At 38.8% G+C, this 25,390-nt stretch overlaps 1 protein-coding gene across 4 annotated transcripts in view; it reads left to right on the top strand.

Moving 5' to 3' along the window:
- The window catches only part of FBXL4 (F-box and leucine rich repeat protein 4), a 75,921-nt gene extending 54,986 nt beyond the window's left edge, over window positions 1-20,935 (top strand). For 3 of the 4 annotated variants that reach the window (XM_064508808.1, XM_064508809.1, XM_026122123.2), the window contains exons 8-9: window positions 247-559; window positions 11,598-20,935. In XM_064508808.1, coding sequence (XP_064364878.1) covers window positions 247-559; window positions 11,598-11,761 — 477 coding nt within the window. In that variant the 3' untranslated portion in view covers window positions 11,762-20,935. The remainder of the gene's footprint in view (window positions 1-246; window positions 560-11,597) is intronic. The other variant, XR_010388300.1, reaches the window with a different exon arrangement.
- The last annotated feature ends 4,455 nt before the right edge of the window (window positions 20,936-25,390 follow it).

Genomic DNA, 25,390 nt, shown 5'->3' with positions numbered 1-25,390 from the left:
CACAGATCCTTTTCTTAAACGAATTTGGAAGCATTTGTATTCAGTGATTGATAGAAAATATATTTTGCTTTTGTCTTTTTTAAAAGTAGACCTCATTGTAATCTACAAGGCATAATTCTTCGAGCTCTTTAGAAATGACAAATGCTTAAGACAGATCTGTAGGTGTGTTAGCAGGCAAGTTCTTGTAACACCTATATATGTCTGGAAAAGATGGTATACATGACAGAGTGTTTGTTTTCCTTGCAGATTGAAGACTATGATCTTATAGCAAGTATGATGGGAGCAAAATGCAAAAAGCTTCGCAGTCTAGATTTGTGGAGATGTAAAAACATAACCGAAAGTGGAATAGCAGAATTGGCTTCAGGATGCCAGCTTTTGGAAGAACTTGATCTTGGCTGGTGCCCTACATTACAGAGCAGTACAGGCTGTTTCACCAACCTTGCACGTAAACTCCCAAACTTGCAAAAGCTCTTTCTTACAGCCAACAGGTCTGTGTGTGATACAGACATTGAAGAGCTTGCAGCTAACTGTACTCATTTACGGCAACTGGATATATTGGGTAAGAAAACATAGGACTTTTGGAATATTTCTTACTTATGTCTGAAAAGCCTTGCAGTTAAAAGGGAGTCCACAAGATAAAACTGTCTTCCAGACATTTTCTTGAATAAATCTTTCTTTAAAATATGGCTCAGCGTAGGAAAAAAAGGTTGGGAAATACTATTCACCACAGTGAGTTTCTGACTTAGAATTCAATGGATTTATGTGAACCATATAATTTGACTGTTTAGTATTAATTGATTAAACTGAGAATTGAGTGTGGTTTTTTTCCCCAATAGTTCTATAATCACTAGTATTTTTTTGACTCAAATCCTTTTTACTAACTTTTGGCTATCAGATGATCCAATTTCTTCTGCTTGTTTCTGCTTTTGTTGATTGTTGCTTATTTACTTTGTGTGAAGTGTGACAAAGTACAGCATGAGTCTTATGATCAATGAACAGATTTTTGCTTTTGCATGATACAGATAGATGCAACAGTATTAAATTTCTTTGTCCTTTTTACCAAGAAGTGAATTGTCTCATGAAAGAGAAAAAAGTAATTAAGAAAAAAATTTAAATGGACTTTCCACTCAGGTGGGAAGAACGTGGAGGAGCAAAAAAAAAAAAAAAAAAAAAAAGAAAAAGAAGCAGATCTTAAATTCTAATCCTCTGAACCCTAGTTACTAATATTTTTAGAAATCTAAACCAAATATACTTCATACTTGTAAGTAAGGACTTTGAGAAATGTAGCTTTGCTCGATATTGTATTTGTTCTTTTTATAATGGAAGATGGGGTTTTCTCTTAATAATGTAGGACTGCAGCAGTAGTCTGAACATTGATGTGGGAGAAGTTCCTATGCACTTTATGAGTTATTTTTATTGGCTTAGTTGAAAGAGGAAGATTTTTTTAAAAAAGGGAAGAAAGCTGTACTGCACATTTTTAATATTTAAAAATTTTAATGAAAACACTACATTTAGGTTGAGAGAGATGCTGCAAAGAACTGAGAGCTCTCAACTTGAATAATGTTCCAAGTGCGTTTAAGGCTATCAGCATTTCTCATTACAAAAAATTTACTGTATGGCTTCAGACTGTCATTCCAATATAGCTAGTACATACTCTTCTACCATAAAAAATGTTTTTACTCATCTCTGAATAAGAAAGTCACCTTCTGACAACCATTGGGAAAGAGGATGAACAGATGAAAACTTACTCCACCTAGTACAAGTTGTTCAGGCTTGATATATGCGTCTGCAGGTGTTAATGGGCTTTGCTTATATTTAAGGGAATCTGTTTTGTAGATAGTTTGAGGGCACATTTCCCTAGTCAGATATGACAAGTTTCCAAAACGCATAGTGAATAAAGTATTTGAAAAACATGTATGTTCTCTTGATCACCCACTTTCATGCATTTCTATTACAATGGCATTGTGTCTGCCTACAAATTGGTCTGACCTTTCACTATGCCAGAGAGGCTGTGCAATGAATAGTTTGGTTGTGTTAAGCCTACAGATAGTCTGCTAGTGCTGTTGCTTTTCTGCCAGCAGTGGAGGCTTGTTGCCACACGCTTCCTTTCGCATTTGAATTCAGTTTAACATCTTGCTGACACTTATGTGGAAAAACAATACCTGAACATGCGAAAGGAATTTGTTCAGCACCTGGGTGCTTACAGTATTCCTGAGTCAAGTGGCTTTTCCTGGTAAGACTGCTATTTGGTTTGGTCTGAAGCTGTTAGAGACCTGAGGTCAGTTCTCAGTTTTGCAAGACTAACCTTGAAGAGTGGGTCTTCTCTATGATGTGAATGAGGGAGAGGTTATATCCCCCACTGTCTCCCGAGTAATGAAATGTTTGGCTTATATGTGGGTTGTAAGGGGTGTAGAAATATTGGGGGGAATTTGGAGGAAGTAAAATTGACAGCTTCTGCTTGCTGCTGGGTTAACTGTGCATGTTGTGAGGCAACCTCTCTTGCTTCAGCAAAACAGCAAAAGCCTGAAGTTTTTTGCTATGTACTGGGCCTTGATCTAAGCAAGGATCAAAATGTCTTACCTTGCAACATAGTCACCAGAGCTGATGGTGCAACATTGGTTTCTCTGTGCGATTGTTAGAACTTAAAATGAGAAAAAACTTCTTTACTGTGAGAGCAACAGAGCACTGGAACAGGTTACCCAGAGAGTTTGTGGAGTCTCCTTCCTTGGAGATATTCAGAAGCTGTCTGTACACAGTCCTGGGCAATGTGCTCTAGTCTAGGTGACCCTGCTTGAGCAGGGGGTTTGGACTAGATGATCTCCAGAGGTTCCTTCCAGCCTTATCCATTCTGTGATCTAGTGCTGGAGAAATTTAAATGGAAACCTCTAGGCCTGTAGTTAAAAGCTAATTTTCAGATTTGTTGAGCAATGCGATGAGTCAGAGGAGAGCCTGAATTGGTGGTGCCAAAAGCTTTTATCGTATGTCATATGAGGAGCATACGAGCAACCAGCTGCTGTCAAGAATGAAGAATAAGTCATCTTAATCTCTCTCCCTAAAAGTCATAGCTGCCTCTGTCCTGCACAGAGAGTAGTAAAAAAGTAGATACCCGTGTTAGTGCAGAATTAATATACTCTATCTACTTACAAAAACACCTCCCACATCTTCCTGAGCAACAGAAAACCCAACTATCCCCTTGCCAGCTGTCAACATCTTCAGCTTTCTCTTGAGAACATCCACATGTAGTTAGTCAATTTGAACAGGAAAATCTGCAGCACATTACAATTTAGAATTTGAGTAGTGTGCAATAGATTGAATAAAATATAAAGAATAAAAGGCTAGTCTGGCTGATCTAGGGGAAGAAAGGAAAAGTAAGCATTTGAGGGACTAGTGCTTGTTATTTTCAGGGTCTGTACTTCATTAGCTGCATGTGTGGGTTCTTTCTGTACAGGAGTTGGAAATTTTCTCGTATGTACCTTGTTGAGAGTTTATTAAGAGTGTGTGTTTAAATGAAATTACTGCAGGCACACCTTTTAACTTGAATATTCTCAAGTATTATTTAGTATGTAATAATATCCCTTGCCCTAGAAATTGGGGCTGTAGGAATATTCTGGAGGTGATATTTTCAGAACCATCATGAACAGGTTTGCCTAACAATCCTAGAGTTGGTGTGCTGCATATATGGTTGCATGTGAATGAAATCATATACAGCTAACACATAAAATCGTTCTAGTAAACAAATCATTGCTCAGAAACGTCCTTTTGAAGGCAGTACCAGAGAATTATTCTAGGGAACAAATTAAACAACAAAAATAAATGGCAGATGTTAATACACTGGTTATGTATTTATTTTGAGAAAGGAGCAATTAGTCCAAACTGAAAAACTGTAGTAAATAAAAGTCCGAACCCTTCCAAAATCTAGGAAAATGTGCCTATAGGTAACAGGATGTGTTGTCTGTCTTTCAAAGACAAAGGAAAATGTGCTATATTATTTACTCTTCTAAAATGCTTTTGTATGTGCTTTTAAGAAATATATATCACTAATTGTATGCTGTATAAATAAAAGTAAGGCTGTGGAGACTGTTTGCTATCCAGTGGTCAGAGTAACCAAACCCTAACTGGGTTGATGCTCTTTTTAACTTTCTCCACAACCTCTCTGGGCAACCTGTTCCAGTGCTCTGTTACCCTCACAGGAAAGAATTTTTTCCTCCTATTCAAATGGAACTTCCTGTGTTTTAGTTTGTGCCCATTGCCGCTTGTCCTGTCACTGGGCACCACCGAAAATATTCTGGCCCCATCCTCTTGACACTCTCCCTTTAGATATTTGTATACATTGGTAAGATCCCCTCTCAGTCTTCTCTTCTCCACGCTGAACAGGCCCAGTTCTCTCTGCCTTTCCTCATGAGAGAGATGGTCCAGTCCCCTAACCATCTTGGTAGCTCTCCACTGGTCTCTCTCCAGTAGCGCCATGTCTCTCTTGTACTGGGGAGCCCAGAACTGGACAGAGTACTCCAGATGTGGCCTCACCAGAGCTGAGTAGAGGGGGAGGATCACCTCCCTTGACCTCCTGGCAACACTCTTCCTAGTGCACCCCAGGATACCATTGGCCTTCTTGGCCACAAGGACCCACTACTGGTTCATGGTTAACTTGTTGTCCACCAGGACTCCCAGGTCCTTCTCTGCACAGCTGCTTTCCAGCAGGTCAACCCCCAACCTGTACTGGTGCCTGGGGTTATTCCTCCCTAGGTGCAGGACCCTGCACTTGCCTTTGTTGTACTTCATGAGGTTCCTCTCTGCCCAACCCTCCAGCCTGTCCAGGTCCCTCTGAACAGCAGCACAGCCTTCTGGTGTGTCAGCCACTCCTCTCAGTTTTGTATCATCAGCAAACTTGCTGGGGGTGCACTCCGTCCCTTCATCCAGGTCATTGATGAATAAATTGAGTAAGACTGGACCCAGTACTGACCCTGGGGGACACTGCTAGCTACAGGCCTCCAACTAGACTCTGTGCCATTGATCATAACCCTCTGAGCTCTGCCATTCAGCCTGTTTTCAATCCACCTCACTGTCCACTCATCTAACCCACACTTCCTGAGCTTACCTATGAGGATGTTTTGGGAGACAGTGTCAAAAGCCTTGCGGAAGTCAAGGTAGACAATATCCATTGCTCTCCCCTCATCTACCCAGGCAGTCATTCCACCATAGAAAGCTATCAGATTGGTTAAGCATGACTTCCCCTTGGTGAATCCATGCTGACTACTCCTGATCATCTTGTTTTCCTCCATATGCTTAGAGATGACATCCAGGATGAGCTGTTCCATCACCTTTCCGGGGCTGGAGGTGAGGCTGACTGGCCTGTAGTTTCCTGGGTCCTCCTCCTTGCCCTTCTTGAAGACTGGAGTGACACTGGCTTTCTTCCAGTCTTTAGGCACCTGTCCTGTTCTGCATGACCTTTCGAATATAGTGGAGAGTGGCCTAGCAATAACATCCACCAGCTCCCTCACCACTCGTGGGCACATCCCATCGGGGCCCATGGATTTGTGGGTGTCAAGTTTGCCTAAATGATCTCTAACCCGATCCTCCCCAACCAAGGGAAAGCCTTCCTCCAGACTTTCTCTCTCGTCTCCAGGGTCTGGGATACCTGAGGGCTGGTCTTAGCAGTAAAGACTGAAGCAAAGAAGGCATTCAGTAACTCTGCCTTCTCTGTATCCTTTGTCACCAGGGCCCCTGCCCCATTCAGCAGCAGGCCCACGATTTTCCTAGTCTTTCTTTTGCTGCTGATGTATTTGAAGATGCCCTTCTTGTTGTCCTTGACATGCTTTGCCAGATTTAATTCCCAGCGGGCCTTAGCCTTCCTTGTTGCATCCCTGCATACTCTGACAGTGTTCCTATATTCCTCCCAAGTGGCCTGTCTGCTTTTCCATATTCTGTATACTTCCTTCTTCTGTTTGAGTTTTGCCAGGAGCTCCTTGCTCATCTATGCAGGTCTCCTACCCCCTTTGCTTGACTTCTTACTCATAGGGATGCACCAGTGTTGAGCTTGGAGGAAGTGAATATTAACCAACTCTCTTGGACCCCCCCTTCCTTCTAGGGGCCTAACCCATGGGATTCCTCCAAGTAGGTCCCTGAAGAGGCCAAAGTTTGCTCTCCTGAGGTCCGGGGTTGTGATCCTGCTTTTTACCCTGCTTCCTCCTAACAGGATCCTGAACTCCGCCATCTTATGGTCACTGCATCCAAGGCTGTCCCCAGCCTTCACATCCCCAACCAGTCCTCCTTTGTTTGTTAGTACAAGGTCTAGCAGCACACCTCTCCTCATTGGCTCCTACACCACCTGTGTCAGAAAGTTATCATCAGTGCTCTGCAGGAACTTCCTGGACTGTTTGTGCCTAGCTGTGTTGTCTTTCCAGCAGATATCAGGGTGGTTGAAGTCCCACATGAGAACCAGGGCCTATGATCATGAGGCAACTTCCAGCTGTCTGTAGAAGGCCTCATCGACTTCCTCTTCCTGATCAGGTGGCCTGTAGTAAACACCCACAACAGTGTCACCCATGTTAGCCTGCTCTTTAATCCTTACCTGTAAGCTCTTGACTTGCTCTTCATTCACCCCCAGGCAGAGCTTGATACGTTCCAGTTGCGCTCTCTCATAAAGAGCAACTCCACCACCTCGCCTTCCTGGCCTGTCTTTCCTAAAAAGCACATAGCCATCCATGACAGCATTCCAGTCATGTGAGCTATCCCATCATGTCTCTGTGATTGCAATGAGATCATGGCCCTGTGACCTCACAGAGATCTCTTAATTCTTCTGTTTATTCCCCATGCTACATGCATTGGTGTGCAGGCATTTCAGAGAGGTAATCGAGCATGCAGGTTTCCCAGGAGGGGTGCAAGAGGATCCTCCATAGTCATGTCCTGTATGCACTTCCCTGGCTGCATGCACCCGCTGGAGGCATCCCAACTTGAGCTGCATTTTGCTGACTACCCTGTCTCTGTAACTCTTCCCCATCTTACCTAGTTTAAAGCCCTCCTTACCAGGCTGACCAACCTGTTGGTGAAGACGTGTGCCCTGCTTAGTGAGGTGTATCCCATCTCTCCCCATCGGTTGTCGATCTTCAGACAGGGTTCCATGGTCATAGAAACCAAAACCCTGTTGCCAACATTAGCAGTGCAGCCGGTTGTTATCTTGGAAAATCTGTCTACTCCTCCTGCTATCCTTCCCCCTCATTGGCAGGATGGAGGAGAAAAAGACCTGGGCTCACAGACTCTTGACCGCCATCCCTAGAGCTCTGAAATGCTGTTTGATGGTTTCTGATTTGCCCTTGGTGTCATTACTGCCCACATGGAAGAGCAGCAGTGGGTAATAGTCTGACATGTGGACAAGCCTTGGCAGTCTTTCCATGACATCTTGTATTCGAGCTCCTGGCAGGCAACAAACCTCTTGAGACAAGAGGTCAGGTCAGCAGATAGGTTCCTCCATCCCCTGCAGCAGGGAGTCACCCACAACAATCACTTGCCGCTTCTTCTGTGTATTCCCTCATGGCACGGGATCTGTTGGCCCAGTTGCTTCCCTTGAAGCCGTGCCCAGCTCCTCAGCCTGGAGGGCACTAAACCTGTTCCTCAATTGCAAGTCTTCAGGAGGAGTAAGAGCCTTTCTTCTCCTATGAGAAGTGACCAGTTTGCAGCCTTCTTCTACAGTGTTATGTACTGTTTCACATGGCATAGAGCCCTCCAGCAACTCTGCTGCTGTGGGGGGTTGGGACTCTTGGAGGTGTATGGCCTCTGAGAATACTGTCTATCTCTTGCTCGTCTTCTTGGATGCTACACAGCCTACTGACTTCATCCTCTAACTCCTCTATCTGACGGCACAACTCATCAACAACAGCACACCTTCTGCAGGAGAGCTGACCATCAGCCCAGGCCTCATAGAGAGGCCCCAAGCACTCCTGCAGCCTGAGACCTGTAGAGCTGCATCTGTTGTCAGAGGGTCTGTCTGGGTCGAAGCTTGTGACACAGCTGATGCAGCAACTCCAACAGCTACTGGGGAATGTGCTCTGCGGCGTGTCATGGCCATATCTGAGGAAGTGTACACTACTAGGATTGGAAACGAAGGTGCCTTCTTGCGCCCTGCTGCGCAAACTGCTGTGCAGACTGCTGTGTCTGTTCGCTGCCTCTGTTAGCGGTGCTGGATCTTGAAGTCTAAAAGCTGTGATGGGTAAACATGACTGTCTAGTTTTAAGGAAGGTGCTGATACAGTAGCAATGCTAAGGGTTAGTGGAAGGAAAATGAGCAGCATACTGTATTCCTAGAATTTCAGTGGGAACGGTAGAGCAGATCATACTGGTAGGACTGTAGTACTATAATAAAATTTGAGTCAGCTGAAGGAAAAAACTAAAATGCATCACAGAATCTTTGTGTATGCCACAGAGACTATCATATCAACTGCCTGACTGTTGTGGTAGCAGTGACTGTTTAATGCTAAGGTAGTTAAAAATCACAATAATAATGTCAGGCCTTGATTACCTCCATACAGATGAGGTAAATTTTGGGGGCATAATAACAAAGACTGTTTTTAGATGATTTAAATGATGTCTCAGAGCAACTAATCCAAGAACCTACTATAGAAGAGGTGAAGAAGACCACTCCTAGAAACCACTTTGCTTACACAGATGAGTACAGGAAACTATTAAAAATAGAGACATCCTTCTGGAAATGAGTGTTATTTAAAGATGGAAAATAGGAAAATGAACTCTAGGAAGTGAAACAAAATTGCAGCAAGGCAGAATGAAGTATTAGGAAACCACTGGTTAATGGTAAATGCTAAAACTGTATTTCAAATGTTAGATACAAGAAGTTTACAGAAGAGTTACTGAGGCTGGTAGGTGGTCAAGGTGTAAAGGATCACTCAGTTATGAGAAGGCCATTGCAGGAAAACTTGTCTGTCCATTAGGGTTCACTGCAGGGGAGATCAAGTAGGCTGCCACATCAAAGCCATTCTTTCCAGGAGATTAGCCTGCAAAGCTGCCTTAAATTGGAATGCCAATACAGGAAGCTTTTGAACAAATCAATACATTGAACAATAATAAATTACTAGGTCTAAATGGTATTCATGCAGGAGTTCTAAATGAGCTCAAATACAAGGCTGTTGAAATCTTACTTCTGGTGTGTGATTCGTCACTTTAATTCACCTCCGCACTGGAGGCATGAAGAGTGACAAATGTGGCACAAGCTTTTGTAAGGAGTGCAGTGATGATCCTAAACACTACAAAACAAAATTGTCTGGTGTAAACTGGTTGCAACCATAAGAAAGAATGAATCAATGTGCATGAAGAGTGTTAAGATATTTGGAAGGAGAGCTCCATCCCTGTGAGAATAATTTTTCCTCTCAAATCTTTTAAAATTCCTTGGTGTAATTGAGGAAGATGGGAATAACACTGATCTAGGCTATATAGGATTGGATTTTCAAAAGCTTTTACCAAGATCTCTCACTAAAAGCTGCTTTTAAAAGAGCTTGGCTATCTTCTCCTGGATTATAATGAGTGTTTCAAAGATAGACAACAGAGGGTAAGAATATATTGTCTGTTTTCACAGTGAAGTTAGGTCACTAGTGTGGTCACCACGGATTTGTCCTAGGGTAGGTACTGACTAATGTAGTCTAGACGAATGAATGAATAATGATATAACAGAGGTTGCTGATGTTGTGCAAGTATTGAGGATAGAAAAATCTAAGGCTGAAGAACTTAACACCAAAGAATTGCAAAATGATTCTGTGGCACTGAGTAGCCAGGTGATAAAATGCAGCAGACAGACTGCTCTCTTGGTAAGAGCAAAGTCATCACATGGGACAAAAATAACATTAACTAAGCATATGAAGGGAGTGGCTTTATAGTAGTTATTATTGTGAAGGAAATAGATCCTGGAGATGCTGCAGGTAGTTTTTTTGAAAACATCAGCTCATTGCTCAGCAGCACTCCAAAGGACATATAAACTATTGGGATTTCTTATGAAAGAAAAGGAGGGAATTACTTCCTTTTTTTCAGTACAATGAATAAAATAGTTCTGGTTATCCCATTTCAAAAGTACTAAATTAGAAAGTACAGAGACAAGGCAACAAGGATTATCTGAGATACAAAAGAGTCTGGAAAACAGACAACCTTGAGGGGACCGAAGAGATGGCTATAAACTCTTGATTGGTGTGGGGAAAGGGAATTGGGAATGATCTTCACTGCTTCTTTAGGAAATAAAAATTAAGGGGCAATGAAGTTAACAGGCAGATTTAAGACTGATTTCTTTTGTTTGTTTTTTAAACATAATATTTAGTTAAACTGCGGAACCCATGTGAAGGGGCCATAAATACAAATGTGTTTAGAAAGTAGCAGGCATTCATGGAATATTGCTTAGAAATCCCTAAACTGATCATTTCTGGCAGTTGAGAGGAAGTTTATAAACATCCTGTTTCTTCCTCTCCTTTTGTAAGTGTTATTGGCCCTGGCCAAAGACAAAATACTGGCCTAGATGGCTTCTTGGAGTGAGATTCAGTTCAAGACTGATATCTAAATTGACGTGTCTACAAGTAGGTGTCTACATGTTGAGCATGTAAACTTTTTAGTCAGGGGCTGATTAGCAGTTTAGCGCACCTTCGATGTCAGGGCTTGATTCGCTTGCCCGAGTAACCTGGCTGCCTTCCAGCTGCTGTTCCACTAGGGCAGGGGTCCCCCGTGGCTCCTGTGTCATATCGGCTGGCTCTGCCTGGATGTCCCGCATGGCCTAAGAAATCCCAAGGGGCGCGAGGTGGCTCTCTAAGTAATTGCATCATTCCCTGGTGTCTGCTGAATCGTGTGCTATGCGCCATCAATTGTACTGACTAGGCCTCCATCACCTGTAATGGAAGCGTGTGCGTATGCGTATAATGCCTGTTGTTTTCAATTTCTGACTAAATGCCATGCTTGACCTGGCCCTGTACGACAGGAGTCAGGAGTTCAGATGCATTTTTAGTAGAGGCAAATAGCATTAAGTGTTCCCTCTTGCAGTTAGTATGTATAGGAAGGGCTGACAGTCCTTTGAGAGTTACTCCTGCATGTGTGTAATGCCTGTCCTCACGTTAGAGCCCTAATCTGGCTTCTACAGAAGTCTTGCTGATTTATTTGCAGTTGGAGTAGTCCATAGTGGCTTGCACAGCACATACGCTGTTACAGTCAGCAGAGAAGTCGTGAGACTAGGAGGGCAGCATACTATGTTGCTTGTTGCCAAAGGCCAGAATCTCATCACTGAGAAGTCTTGTGGCTTTTGGTGCTTGGGGTCGGCTTCTGTAGTTAGAAATTCCCCTTGAAATTGTGAAGTTTCTCTCAAGTAGAAACTGATGGGGTTACTTACACAGTTGGGCTGGGAAAATACAACAGGCTTTTTAAAGGCAAGATCCTGCAAAGACTGTCTCTGAGAAAAGCTTTTCATTTTAAATCTAATTGAAATTATTTATAGAAAATTTAGGTTATACTAGCATTTTTTTCATGATGCAGTATTAGCAACTTTGAAAAAAAAAGGAAAAGAAAAGAGACTCTATTCTCATTAACTTTAAAAGTTATTTTCTTTCTTTTTTTGTTTTTGAACAGGAACGAGGATGGTAAGCCCTGCATCTTTAAGAAAATTGCTGGAGTCTTGTAAAGATCTTTCTTTACTCGATGTGTCCTTCTGTTCACAGATTGATAATAGAGTTGTCCTAGAACTGAATGCCAACTTTCCTAATGTGTTCATAAAAAAGAGTTTCACCCAGTAACTCACTACATATGCTGCTATGGAATTCATTTGACAGAGTTGTTTCCTGTGAATTTGTGCTGATTTTTTAAAGAAGAACATAAATCCCCTATGAAATAGTGGAAAGTATTAATTATCTGCACAAAATGGGTAAAAATATATTTAAATACATTATGCATTTCCTAAAGAGTTGATATTGTACCTAGTAATTGTTTTACTCCTTGTTAATTGGTGGCATTGCATGTTTTAAGTAGTAGACATGTATGGCTTTAATGAGAGGAAAATTAAAAATGTATTCTTATATGTCCCTTTGTAGGGTGTTCTAGACAATAAATTATCAAAGCAAAAGTTAAATATTTAGCTGTAAGAGAAAGATGGGTGTTTCCTTTTATTTATTTATATATATGTGTGTGTACACATGCATATATAAACACACACAAATATATATATACACTGTAGCATTTTAATTTGGCCTGCAGTGTAAGATCTTATTATTGGCCTCTAATTAGCTGTTCGAAAAAACTATTTAAGCTTGTATAAGAATGGATTGAAAAGACATTTTTTCTTCTTCAATTTATTGGCAATGGCTTATATGTGATACATTTTTCTCCCTTCCTCCACCTGAAATAGATATAGTGATGTTTTACAGTCCAGCCTAAGCGACACAACAGATAAATGCAAGAACCTTCCACCTGAACTTATAGCAGAAAGGAAAGAGAAAATTACCAGCTGCTTCTTGGTATTGGATATAAAGTTTGAGCCAGGTACTTAGTGTCATAACTGATAATTTGTAGAAAACTCCATAACAATTTTCTTCTCAAATTTCTCTCATGGTCAAGATTGTGTTGATACATCTGCTTATCATGCAAAGTACCATAAAAATCAGTACTTACGATAATGCATTGGCAACTGTCCCTTTTATTGGAATCAAATCTGCTGTCAAGTGTAAAAGCAAACATTTTTGTTCAGTAAAATAGCAATGAAAATACACTGTTTGTGAAACAAGGGCAATATGATTTGGTAACTTACTAGTTTAAGGTATTTGTTTTGTTTCCTGTTCTTTCCAAGAGAGGTGATAGCTCCAGGTACTGTTGGACTCTCTCTCTCTCAACACTGTTTAGCCTTTGGAGAAGGAAGGCTGTGTTGATGGAGGAATTCCAGAGCTTTCTTCCTCTTCCTCTTGCACTTCCTTGGATGAAATTTTCCTCTTTTTTTTCCCCCCCCTCGATAACCACTGCAAGAGTATGTTGCTATTTACAGCTTGAGTTTGTAACTGTACATTTTTAGCTGTATGTTGGTGAATGTGGACCATGAAACATCACCTGTCATTTGAAATTGCCATCAAGGCAGAAATACTGGACCCACATATTTCTGATTACCTACAGGAAGAAAAGGCAAAATGTTTTGTCTAGCAGAAGTACCTTATTACGCCGAAGATCACTGGCAAAGAATACTTCAGTTTATACATCAGTATAATACTTCAGTAAATAACCATCCACTAGTAGAGGAGTGCTACGAATCATTGAGGATTTGGCAGTCTCTGACTCTTGAATGAATGCTCTGAACTCTTTGTGCTAGTGCCAAAACTTTATAAACCATGTCATGAGACAGCTACAGAACACTTACCTGATTTTTATAAAAAGACCTTTTTTTCTGATTTTAAAATTTACAGAATCTTTTGAGAATTCCAGATCCAAAGAAGGGCATGCACAGATGTCTTTTTTTTATCCCCCCCCCCCCTTCTTTCCATACAGATGGCACTACGGGATTTCCAGCTAGGTTATGCCATTCCATTTTTTTTCCCCAGAAACGTGGAGATCCTTAAAAATTTTTAAATTTAGATTTTTTTTTCTTCCTCACTGACAGATGTCAGCTTTGGTGTGATTCTGTGCAAGACCTCATTTCTTTCAGTCAGGTGTAGATTGGTTTATGTTTCTGGGAACTTAACTTTTAATATTATTTTTATCTAGAAGTAATATTATTCATAGTGACTGAGGATTAAACATTATTGTCCTAGTTATAAGACAATACAGGTTCAGACAATGGGAGTTTACAAATACCGATATTTTACAATAAATGTGGGGTTTTTTTTGTTGTGAAATTTCACTTCTCAGGGTGCATCTGTATTTTTATCTCCTTTTTTCTTAAAGATGCTTCTTGTTGGTTTTTCACTCTAAATAGTAATGGGATGTGGATGAAGCGATATCCATTGTGCCTTCAAACTGGTAAAGTAGGTGAATAGTTAGTTTACTTCTACAGCATCAGTGAACTGCATTAAAAAATGTACATTTACAGTCATGTGTGTGTAAAGGATATAATTCTGTATTGCTGTTTAAGAAGTATAAAGGAGGTTTAAATTGACATTTCATTGTTCATTCTAAAGTATTTGTTATTTTGTGCCTTCTGTTTGAAATTCTGTTTGTCAGGAATTCTGTATTGTAACTCGAAAGATCACACTTTAGGATTAATTGAAACTTGCTTTTTATTTGTACTATTTAAAACTTAGCTATTGCTAATGTGTCATTAATTCAAATAGCTGAAAAATATTTCGGGGAAGAGACAACTGTTTTACCTGTGGCTTTATACCTCCAAGAAGTCTTCCAGCAAAGACAGGAGAGACCAGGCTTGACATTCCTGATATTTCAAGATTAAAAAAAAAAAAAAACTTTTAGACCTTCCTTGTACATTTTAAAGAAGCAAGAATAGGTCACTGTCTTTTTAGTTCTGTTATTTTGTACATATATATATATACATGCATGTATGGTATATGTATAAATATTTATACATATGTGTGAATTTTTATACATATATATGTATATGTATATATGTATATATTTATACATATATATGTATAAATCTCAACATTTTCATGTAGTAATTACTTTTGTGGAGTAACTATGATAGCAAAAGGTGTTTCTTAGCAATTTTATTCTAAAATGTTGTTTTACTGTATCTGGAGACTGAGTTCTTATCTGTCCATGCAACAGGAAAAGCCAGGGCAGTAGGTGTACTGGTTCTCCTGTGTTGCTTTCTGAAGTGCCTTTTCGTTCCTCTACATGTGAAAGATATTACAGGGTATCATAGAGTGTGAATGCAGAGTTTAACTACTGTGGATTGTGTCTATGTGAAACAGTCCTTTAGATGGAATTTTTCTCAAGTTTTGTTTAATCCAAAATGAGTGATGCTAAATCAGCTAAAGAATTTTAATTATCCTGGAACTTGGTCATCATGTCCCACAGTAGACCGTCGCTCAGCCACGTTACCTAAATACTGCTTTTAAGGATATTCCATTTTTTATTTTGTCCTCTTTCTTAAGCATTGTAGACAATGTGCTTTGGCAATAGATGTTAAAAAAAAAATAGACGTAGAAGAAAAAGGCTTGCTGTGAAGAGCCCGTGCCCTTAAACTAAGGGGAGACTTCTTTACTATGTGTGTGTAGTTGGCATGGGATCTCATATAGGTAAATATGACATTATATTTGCTCATTTTAAAAATCAGTGTTCAAATTTTACCACTTAAGACATCTTCCCAATTCTTGAAGGCTTCAATTCAATAACATACTTGCTTGTATTTGTAATCCTGAACTGTCTGACTAAATAGCTCTATAAAAATGAGTGGGACTTTTCTCTTAAGTTATGCACATGATTACTCACATTAGTGAACAGATCTTAAATGGAAGAACAGGTTTTCATAGGAGTTTGGACCTTAAGCTTGTGCTTAGAAGCACAATTTCAGACAAAAGGAGGGAAAATGCTTGTATTTACTGCCTGATTCTTTCCTTGGGACTCTCATGCCAGCTTTTCTAGATAGATGATGTCCAGTAATCATGGTAAGTAGTGAGTGAAATGTGTTGCATTGCATGTTAGCTATCTGAAAGTTAGACATCTAGTTTAAGCTGTTGGATCGCTCTGTTACTCTTCGAAGGAGCTGGGCACCTCCAGAGTTATTCATCTCATCCTAAGATAGATATCTAAGAAAAACAGAGTGAATCATTTTCTGGATTGCCTCTCTGGATACTGTGGAAACTGTGATTTAGCTCAGATTAAATACTTAACATTAGAATACTAAACTGAGATTAATTCCACCCAGTGTCAATACCACCTGCCTTGAAATAGCAAAAAAGCAAGACTATAACAACTTCCACCCCAAAACCTTAACCAAACAAAACCCTCCAAATTCCATCCAGAAAGAAGCCAATTAAAGAGATGATGACAATTTGAAAGTCACTTATTTAAATGCCAGGATCTGCCCTTGAGGCCCTTGCAAATGCCTGTAGTGTAGGGTTTTTTTCTTTTTAATGAGCTGCATCCTCTTTGCTTGTTTTAAAATCTCATGCGCCCAACTGGCTATATGTATAGTTCTGCAAAAATGCATGAAACTAATTGAAAATCATGATATAGTGCAGCTATTTTAATAATCTTTCAGATTGCTGTAATTAAGACTATACCTAATTTAACTGCTCTTCTGTCATCAGAAATGTTACCCGTTGTACATATGTGGAAACTCTGTTTAGTCCTGGTTCTTACTGTATGTATTTATTACATTTCATAGGGTAAGTTTTCCACATCACATCTGCAGGATTACAAAATCTAGATGAAATGTAGCATTTTATTATAAAAAGTATATGTGTGGATGGGGACGGGGGGTTGTTTTGTATGTTCATTATTACTCTTTTGCAATGATTGTATAAGTTGTAGCTTTTGGAATTACTGTGTTAAAAGATGTCAGGTTTAATGCATCTGTACATGCTGTGTTAGACACAATTGACACCTTTCCCCCCAAAAAAGTGTTTTACCTTGATGGTAATTGCTATGGTTTTAGGTTTCTGACTTGAAAATGGAAGGGCTCTTTATTAGAAAATATTACCACACGTAGGACAAATTCTGATAACTGCCACTTAAGAAAAGCTAAGGCATGAGTCTTGCATGTGTTACAGATCCTAAGGATCTTCAAAGAAGGGCCTGGGCAAGAGGTGGCTCTTTTTAAGAAGAGTCAACCTCATTAATAGGAGATAATGGTAGAATCTTTTCGTTTAGCTAGTGGACAAAGTACTATTACTTCAGTTTAAGTTGTGTAGCTGTAGTTTTCTCCTGTCTTGTTTTCACTTAATAATGATAAATGGCAGTGTTATGAGAGACATCCCAAGCTGGAGAGGATCTTTTGTGAGGAATGAAGTTTTTCTTCCACTTTTTGTTACTTTTTTCTACAACCAACCAACCCCTTCTCCCAAACCTTAACTATTTGAAAGTTCTGTCTTTTTTTCTTGAATACTAAGGAAATACCAAATGCTGAGAAAGCTGGGAAATAAAGCAAGGGAAACTTCTAGGGGAGCAGCTATGAAATTTCATGAGCAAGTGGCGAGCGCTACTTGCAGACATGAAGAAAGAAATGCATTGCCCTAAATCAGCTGTTCTCTTTCCCAGAAATTTAGTTTCTCCCATACATTTCATATAACATTTCTTTATAAAGTCAAGATTTAGCATTTGGGCACTCCTATTATTGAGCTTTCATGTACATGTTTGTGCAGTAATTTCTGATGTCTCTCACCTTTGTTTCATTTTGTAAGAACTACATAAAAATAGGCTTTTTTCTTCACCCAGCTCTGCCAACCTGTATCTTTACTAAAATCTGAAATGATTTTGTGCACATGTGCTTGTGTGCGCACACACAGACTGTTAATTGGTTAGGATTTTTGTAATTGGTTCTTTTTGGAGGACAAATAAACTTTGCAGTTGTGAGATAAAAATGGTAGCCTGAGATCTGCCCTTTGATTGTTTTATTTGCTTCAGTATACTGATTGCTGAAGATGATGGGGCATGGGGAGAATACCTATTTTAAGAAACTTGAATCATGTTCATTTGCTTTTTTAATGAGAAGCAATATTTTTCTTAGCTTAGGAAAACCTAAATGTAACTGTTGTTAATATAAGAATTTGGTAATGTTTCCAACGTACAGTTTTGTAATGCACAAAACACACCAGATTATTTTACAGTAGGATTGTCACTGTGAAGTCTGAAAGTTAGACCATGGATTAAGATAACAATCCTTATTTTTGTGTACCAACAATAGTTTCTGTTTAAAAACTGAGTAAAATCATCTATGTTAGGAACTGTTAAGTTTGCATGTTTTTATTTTTAGCATTTGTTTCCATGGATCTTATAAGTCAGGATCACCATAGCTTAGGTGCCATTTTTTTCTGCTTACTCTATTGGAAACCGAGTGTAGTGGTTGATTATTTATCATGTCAAAACATGAAAATTTGAATTCAGCTGAGAAACAGGACAAAGTTATGGAACACTGAACTGTCAGAATTTTAGGGAGGTACTGTGTATAGCTGTGGTGAATTTACCGTCTTTTGTGTATTTATTTACAATTATACAATTGTCAAGAGCTTTTTACTAAAGACTGCTTTGCTGTCAAATAGTACAATTCTCTGCTTACTGTCCAGAGATGAGTTCTCTGTATGGGACATTCGTCTCTCTAGATTTATTTTCTTCAGTGCAGTGCAGCACACTTCTGCACCATATGCACTGTTCTGAAATGAACAGAGGCAAATTAAAAATAGCTGTTTGGTTGTGATTTGGAAAGTAGTGGCTTGTCTATACTCAGATTTATTTTGGAATAGTTACTGAAAGTGAATTAAAATAATCAGGAGTTTAGTGTGTCCACAGGGAGACCTTGCACTTTTTGATTTAACTTTTAAGTATAGACAAGTCCTAATTACCATCTGTCCCTTGAGCCATCTTAGTGAAATGGGTTTGATGATCACATTCTAGTTCTTAGTGAACACAAAAACACTACAGCTCTTTAGAAACTTACGGCTTTTTATAATCCACTTTAAAAGGCAGGTAGAAGAGTCAGGGTGTATAGAGGCTGGCCTTGTCTCTACAAGTGGATCTTCTAATAGTCAGCTGAGGCATGTGCAGTTGCCTGGGGAAATGGCCTGCTCACATTTATTCCTGTGTGGGGGTGAGAAGGATTGGCACCTCCAGGCCTCCAAGCTAAATGCCTGAACTCAGCACCTGAAATCACTTAAATACCTCTGTCACCCCCCCCCCCCCCCCGATAGCCAGCAATGGGACGCTTGCACAGTATTTATGATTTAATAATATGCTCAACAATAGAGTTTGAGTAATGTCATAACAAACTGTTACTGTTTTACCTTTTGAAAGGACTAATTTATATAAAAGGTAGAAGAACAGCAATAGAGAGAACTGTTCCAAACACTATGTGTAATAGTTTTGCTGTGTGTGCTATGCCAGTAAGCACTAGAAGCAAGCAATGCCTTTTTTAATAACAGACTGAGAAGGAAAAAAGGGGTAACTGCTTCTAAGCATGTGTTTATAGCTGGAGGGTATTTGAATTATCAAATTTATAAATAGCATGGGTAGGTACGAAAGTTAGGAAATTAGTCTCCTAGGGTCCCTTTACTCTGGATGGATAGGTTACTCCAAAGGGTAGTTTGGATCAGAAGATCAATCTTAAATTGAGGACATGAAGTCCATGTAGGCCATATAGCACCTCTGTTGGAAGCTAGCTTCCTGAACTATAGTCAGGCTATCCTAACACGCGTGGGTTGAGGGTAAGAGATTGCTTATCCCTTGATGCTCCTCATTAGCCCCCTTGCTCCTCTTGCTTTCACCAATGGCCACCGCTTTCTCTGTTCTGTTGATTGAACTCTATCTGATTGCTCCTTATAAAATGGCATGGCTAAAAGTAGAAAACTTTTTTTTTCCTAATAGTCAAGTGTTTTAAATCCCTTTACCCTACCAAGTTAGGTGTTAAAACCAGTGGAAGGGACAGGATGGTAAACTTCAGTGAGAGAATAGCAAGACGCAGGTGGGATCATGTTTATTGGGCACATGTCTTAATTTGGGTGATCAGAAACCAGGACAGCCCCTTTTGATTGTGTTTTAAGGCTCCCTAACTTCTAAATACCTCCGTTACTTCCCTCTCACTACTGCCTCCAAAAGCTGTCCAAACTGAGGTTATTTTCATCTCATAATGGTGATTCAAGCTCTAATGTATGAAATGCTAGTGTGAACATACAAATCATACACTATACAAATTCCTAGCTGAGATCCTTTGGGAAAATAGACTTCAGAAAGTTTAAATTAGGAAAGCTAATAAGAATATAATTAAGTCATGGCGAAGAGGGTGGTTAGCAAGGCCAAAAGCAGGAGGTGATGGTGGAGAGAGTAGGTTCATGGAGGTGTTCGTAAGGACTGTTTTCTGCTGTTGGTTACATGGGCACAGGAAGCTAACATCCACTTATTTTGTACGGTTGCAGTCCCAAATATAGTCAATATTCTAAGAGCTGTGTCTGTAGGTACCATTCCCAAATTTGTTCTCCAGGTTGTCATTCCATAAGTCATACACATTCAGTATTAACCCCATTTTCCCTTTGGTGCATCTCCTTCAGTATACGAGCGATATTTACCTTAGCATCTTTATATTTGTTTTTAATGTTTCCCTCTGAGACTTGTGCATTTTAAATACTTATACAAGTACTTGATTACAGTGCAGAATGATGTCTTTTTCCCTCTGTGTTTTGTGTTCTGCTTAATCAATAGTAAACTGAAGGTATGTTATTAGTATACCATTTGTGTTCAGATTACCGCATCTTCTCTGTATGTTTAACTCAAAGGTCTCTGTTGTGTATATGCTGTTAAATGTACCATCTTCAGACACAGCTCAGACCCAGATACTTGACTCTTTCTTATTCAAATAACTTTGATTTGTACCACTTAATATGCACTTATAGTGTAAGTTGTACACACAGAAAAATGGAAAGTTATCCCTGTATTTATAAATTGGATTCATTGTGGAGAAATCATCTAATGCCTTATATTACTAACTCAAAGCTAGTTTTGTTTTGTCTTAAAAAGTGAGTTACATATTTACACACACCAATTATTTCTATTTAATAAATTAAGCCTGTTTTATTGTGACATGCTGGATCATTTAAAATATAATAATGTTGTACAGTTTTATTCTGTTACTAGCAGTATAAAGAAGATGAAGTTAATGTCCTCACTGAGATGTCGCTGTCTGTTAATACAGAGATGACAGAAATGATGTGTTTAAAATGTATTCAACCTATAGTGTTTATCTTGCTTTGCAAACTTAATTTGTTTCTCTTTGATTGTGTTGCAAATACCAAGTGTGCATTAAATAATAAAATGATTTGTCTACATTCATTGATCTTTGGTGCATTGATTTAAAAAAAGTGAAATAAAACACAAAATATGTTTTGAGGAGGAACAGTTTGAGCATATTTTTATTACTGTGCATTTTGAAGTAAGTTATTCTGAGTGTCTTTAGGCCCAAATCTGTGAACTAATTTTTTTAGAAAGTTGTATTATTGTTTAATATTTATTACTGTAGCCATATAAAAGTACATGGTATTAGGTGCAGTACACAAAATATATGGCTGCCTGAAAAGGTTTATGGTCTAGGTACAGAGTAAGAAATAACAGATGGATATAGACAGACGGGATATAAAACAGAATATGGAGATTGCAGTGTACCAAAAGAAGCCTCCAAGAAAAAGGTAATGGCTGAATTTCTTTCAAGAATAGTTTTCTACTCTATGATAATAACATTCATGTTAGTGTATCTCTTAATCCATTTAATTATGTAGGTAGTTATATTTTTGTTTAAATGCTGTGGAAAGTCAATACGATAAACCAAGTTTAGGAAAGATTTTACAAAATTGTATAATTTTTGAAAATGAGAAACAAAAGGACTAGTTATCAAGTGGACTCAGGTTGTGCTGAACAACCTGAGTTAGTATTTAATTAGAAATGAGCAACCATTTTGCTAGATTTTGTCCTCTTTCATTATCTAGAAAGTGTATTTATTGATTATGAATTGCTTAGTAAACTGGTGTTGGTCTAATCTGTTCCCATTTTCTTCTACACAATGTTCACGAAGAGTGTGTAAATATATTAGATTCACCTGATACTGGTAATTGTTCAAGAAGATACTCATGTAAAAACTACTAAAATAGTGAGCTTTGAGTTGTTTCCTTGTGTATCTAAGGAAAGTTTCCTTAGAACAGTTTTTAATCTCCCGCACACGCAGAATTGTTCAGCCTCGCTTGTATGCTTTTGTATCACAGCTTTGCCTCAGGCTGGTATTGTTTTGAACATGCTAAAACTATCCTGTAGCACCAGCTTATTGCTACTGTTCCCTCTGATTAGGAAGAAACATAACTACAAGATTGGACCCTGCTTCTGTGTCTCTTGGACAAAATACCATTGGCTTTTGACACGTGCTAAGTACAATTTGAGATTTCATTTCTTCCTGGCCTATTTTTGACAGATACCTGTTTCTCGGTGCTCCTTTTGCAGTACTGAAAATTCACACCTGTAACTGAAAATTGTCAGGTGTGTCTTTTTCTCTGTGTGGTACTTATGTTAAAAAAAATGGGAAAATAAGGCAAATAAGGCTAAAGTTTAAAGTATTTCATGGTTTCCAGATTTTAATGCCTGAGGTCATATAATCTCCTTTATTGCATTATTAGTTGGGGAGTGGAGTAAAAGCAGTTACATTCTCAATATTTAGGTAGTTTTATATGTTATCGATCCAAAGGGATTGATAAAAGTTTAGTGTTCTGTGAAAATATTTGAAAATTTTCAGCTTGGCCCTGTTACTGTAAGACAAAATTGGCAATCTTAATTGAATTTCTGTAAGCAGAATACTATGCATGCTGCAATTGTTTATTCACTGATACTATCAAATGTCATATACAATGTGGACATTTACATTCATATATATGTATACGTATCATATACAATGTGGACATTTATTGTTATAAGCAGATTTTATCATAACACTTTCCCCCACAGTTTTGAAGACCTAGAAATTAGAAATGCTCTGACACAGTGACCATGCAGTTTAGAACTGCCAAATTTCTTCAGAAATTAAAATATGTGCAGGTGTTTTTGTAACAAGAGTGTGTCTGTCTCTTTGGATGCAAATAGGCAAACACAATTTGAATTAAGTTCACACCGCAGTTTTTTGCTGAACCGAATTTACTTTTATCATGCACACTATTATATTTTATCAGGGTTTTGTTTTTCTGGAAAATAGTAAGGAGCCATAGCAAGGATTTGCTTGCCTCTCTTTCAGTCATAATGGGACAACGCTTTGTGGGCTATCCTGTGTTTCAGAAGCACAGGGAGAGGAGAAGTGCCAGAGCCTACGTGTGCATGTGCAAGCTCAGGAAGTGCTGTCCACTTGAAAAGGAACCAGCACAATGAAGCATTTCCAGGCCGTTGGTTTCAGAGGACTGTTTGAGCCTCGTGACACAGACCACATGTCCTTAATAAAAATGATAAATTATATTTAGAAATAGCTGGCTACAGCTAACTGGCTAGAAGCGCAAGGCTTGACCAAAGTGTACCACAACAGACAACAGGCAAAAAAAGTGGTGAGTTTTGAATTAGCTGTCACTTAGAAGTTTGAAGATAGCAGGCATCAAATAGCCAAAAAAAAAAAAAACAAAAAAACAAAAAAACACTGTGGCATAAAGATGTGATTAAAAATTCTACTTACTTTATTTTATTCTAATACCTTTTTCCAACAGTAAACATAGCAATGTGGGGAGCTGTTATTTTAACATAGCCTTTTTATGAAACTATCAAGAGCACCTTGTCTGAATTAGATGTTGTAACAGTTGCAAAAAATTATCAAAAGCAGCTCAGAGCTAATGAAAAACTGGAATAGGAATAAAAAAAATGTTGCATTACATCTAAGAAAGTGTGATTGATGTAAGCAGTTCTCATTCTTGCTTCAAGAAACTGTTGAAAATGATTTAGTTTGGTCTCAGCTATCACTTTTCAACACCTGTTCATGGGATCTGTTGCTGAAAGCAGCTCTGTTTCCTAGCAGTGACTATGGTAGAATGTCTGTGCTAAACTGTTTAATTGAGCATTTTGAAAATACGTAAAATGATTGTGCTGTGGGATGAACTTTACAAAGCTTACTATACAATATACCTGTTCAGACAAATCTTTACTATTTTTAATTGCTTTCTGTTAGTATTTGCAATGTGTTTGTGTGCAAAATTATCTGACCCATATAGAGGGTTCACTGAAGATGATAACATGCTATTTTTAGCATTTTTTTCCCATACAATATACTGATTCACTTGGTAGCGTGGTCTAGAATAACTTTCATTCCTCTGGCAGACATCTTTTCTTTAAGGTCTGCAAACACTACCTAGTGTTGAGCACAAGATACTAATCCTTTTTAAGCTATGGAGAAGGTGGAAAAAAGCAGGGGTTAGATACAGAGACTTGAAATGGAAGCCCTGAACTGTGTTGCTGGCTATGCAGTGCCTGCTGATTGACCTGGGGACAAGTTACTAAACCTGTAATCCAATTTCCATGTGTGTGAGATCAGTAATATTTACTGTATCTTAGTGAGATTTATTAAGAACTTAAATCTTATGCAGGAGTGTATCATCTACAATGCAGTTTTTGGGGGTTTGGGATTTTTTTTTTTGGTTTCGTTTTTTACCTTTTAAATAATTCAGTCCTTTTGGGCAATGACAGCAGCTTTCAAGTTCAAGTATTGATCCATTGGTGTTCTGCCGTTCTCCAAAAAGTGCAGTCTTTCACATCTGTGTCTGTGCTGCTCAAGCACATCTTTGCAAAGGAGGCATAGACTGAGATTAATGATCTTGAGTTCCTGATCTTATGATCAGGTGCTACCTGTCACCTGTTAGCAAGCCATTTTGGGGAATGCCACCTCTTTGTGTTTTCCCAAATATGCCATCCTTAGGGAGTTTTATACATCTCTCAGTTAGCAGGAGCTGAACATGAACTGCGCTTGTCAGAGCTGCCATATGAAATTATGGCTCCAGACTGGAGGAGTTTAATGCCATACATCAGTAAATGGATCCCCCCTCATGCATGTAGTTGATCTGTGGCAAGTATCATACCATATTTTTAATGTTACCACTAATTATCATTCAAAATAATTAAATACATTTTATTACTAAAAATAGATTGTTTTCTCGTAATGTTTATAAGCATTGTAAAAGACTACGTGAAAATGTACAACCATCTCTTTACAGGAAAGAGTGTGCTCTGTAGTGTTTTTTTTCCTCAAAACAACACTGGTGTTTTTTTAAAAATAATTTTTTCCAGAAGTCTCCTACAGACAATGTTTAAATTTGGAACAGTAAAGGAACTCCAGCTCTTCCTTGCATCTTTCAGTCTACCAGATGGTTAATACCTGTTGTGGCCTCCATTCTCGCATAGCGCAGCAGAGTCTGCCTAATAAAGGCAGAAAGACCAGTCCTACTAGTCAAGAAATTGTAATACTAGATTTTGTCTTGAAATGGAAAATGCAATGAGAAAATGGGCTATATTCAATAGGGATTCTTTTCTGTATTGGCTAACAGGTTGGGATTCTGGCATTTTGATGTCTTACAACATTCACTATTGTCATAACAGCTTCCTCTAATGATTCTTAGAAGTTCTGTAGTACTCCTTATCTGAAAGTCACTGAACATTGCTGAATTTCATCTTAAATAGAAAGCATTGAGGATATCTAAATGGCATTGCTTCCCACTTGCATGTAATAATCTGTGGCAATATGGTTAGGTCGTGTGTTTAGGACTTGGGTATTGGTGCTG

The sequence above is a fragment of the Dromaius novaehollandiae genome, chromosome 3 (genome assembly GCF_036370855.1).
Source record: "Dromaius novaehollandiae isolate bDroNov1 chromosome 3, bDroNov1.hap1, whole genome shotgun sequence".
Classification (NCBI taxonomy): domain Eukaryota; kingdom Metazoa; phylum Chordata; class Aves; order Casuariiformes; family Dromaiidae; genus Dromaius; species Dromaius novaehollandiae.
The sequence above is the reverse complement of the archived record's forward strand: the minus strand, read 5'-3'. Positions and strand labels throughout refer to the sequence as shown.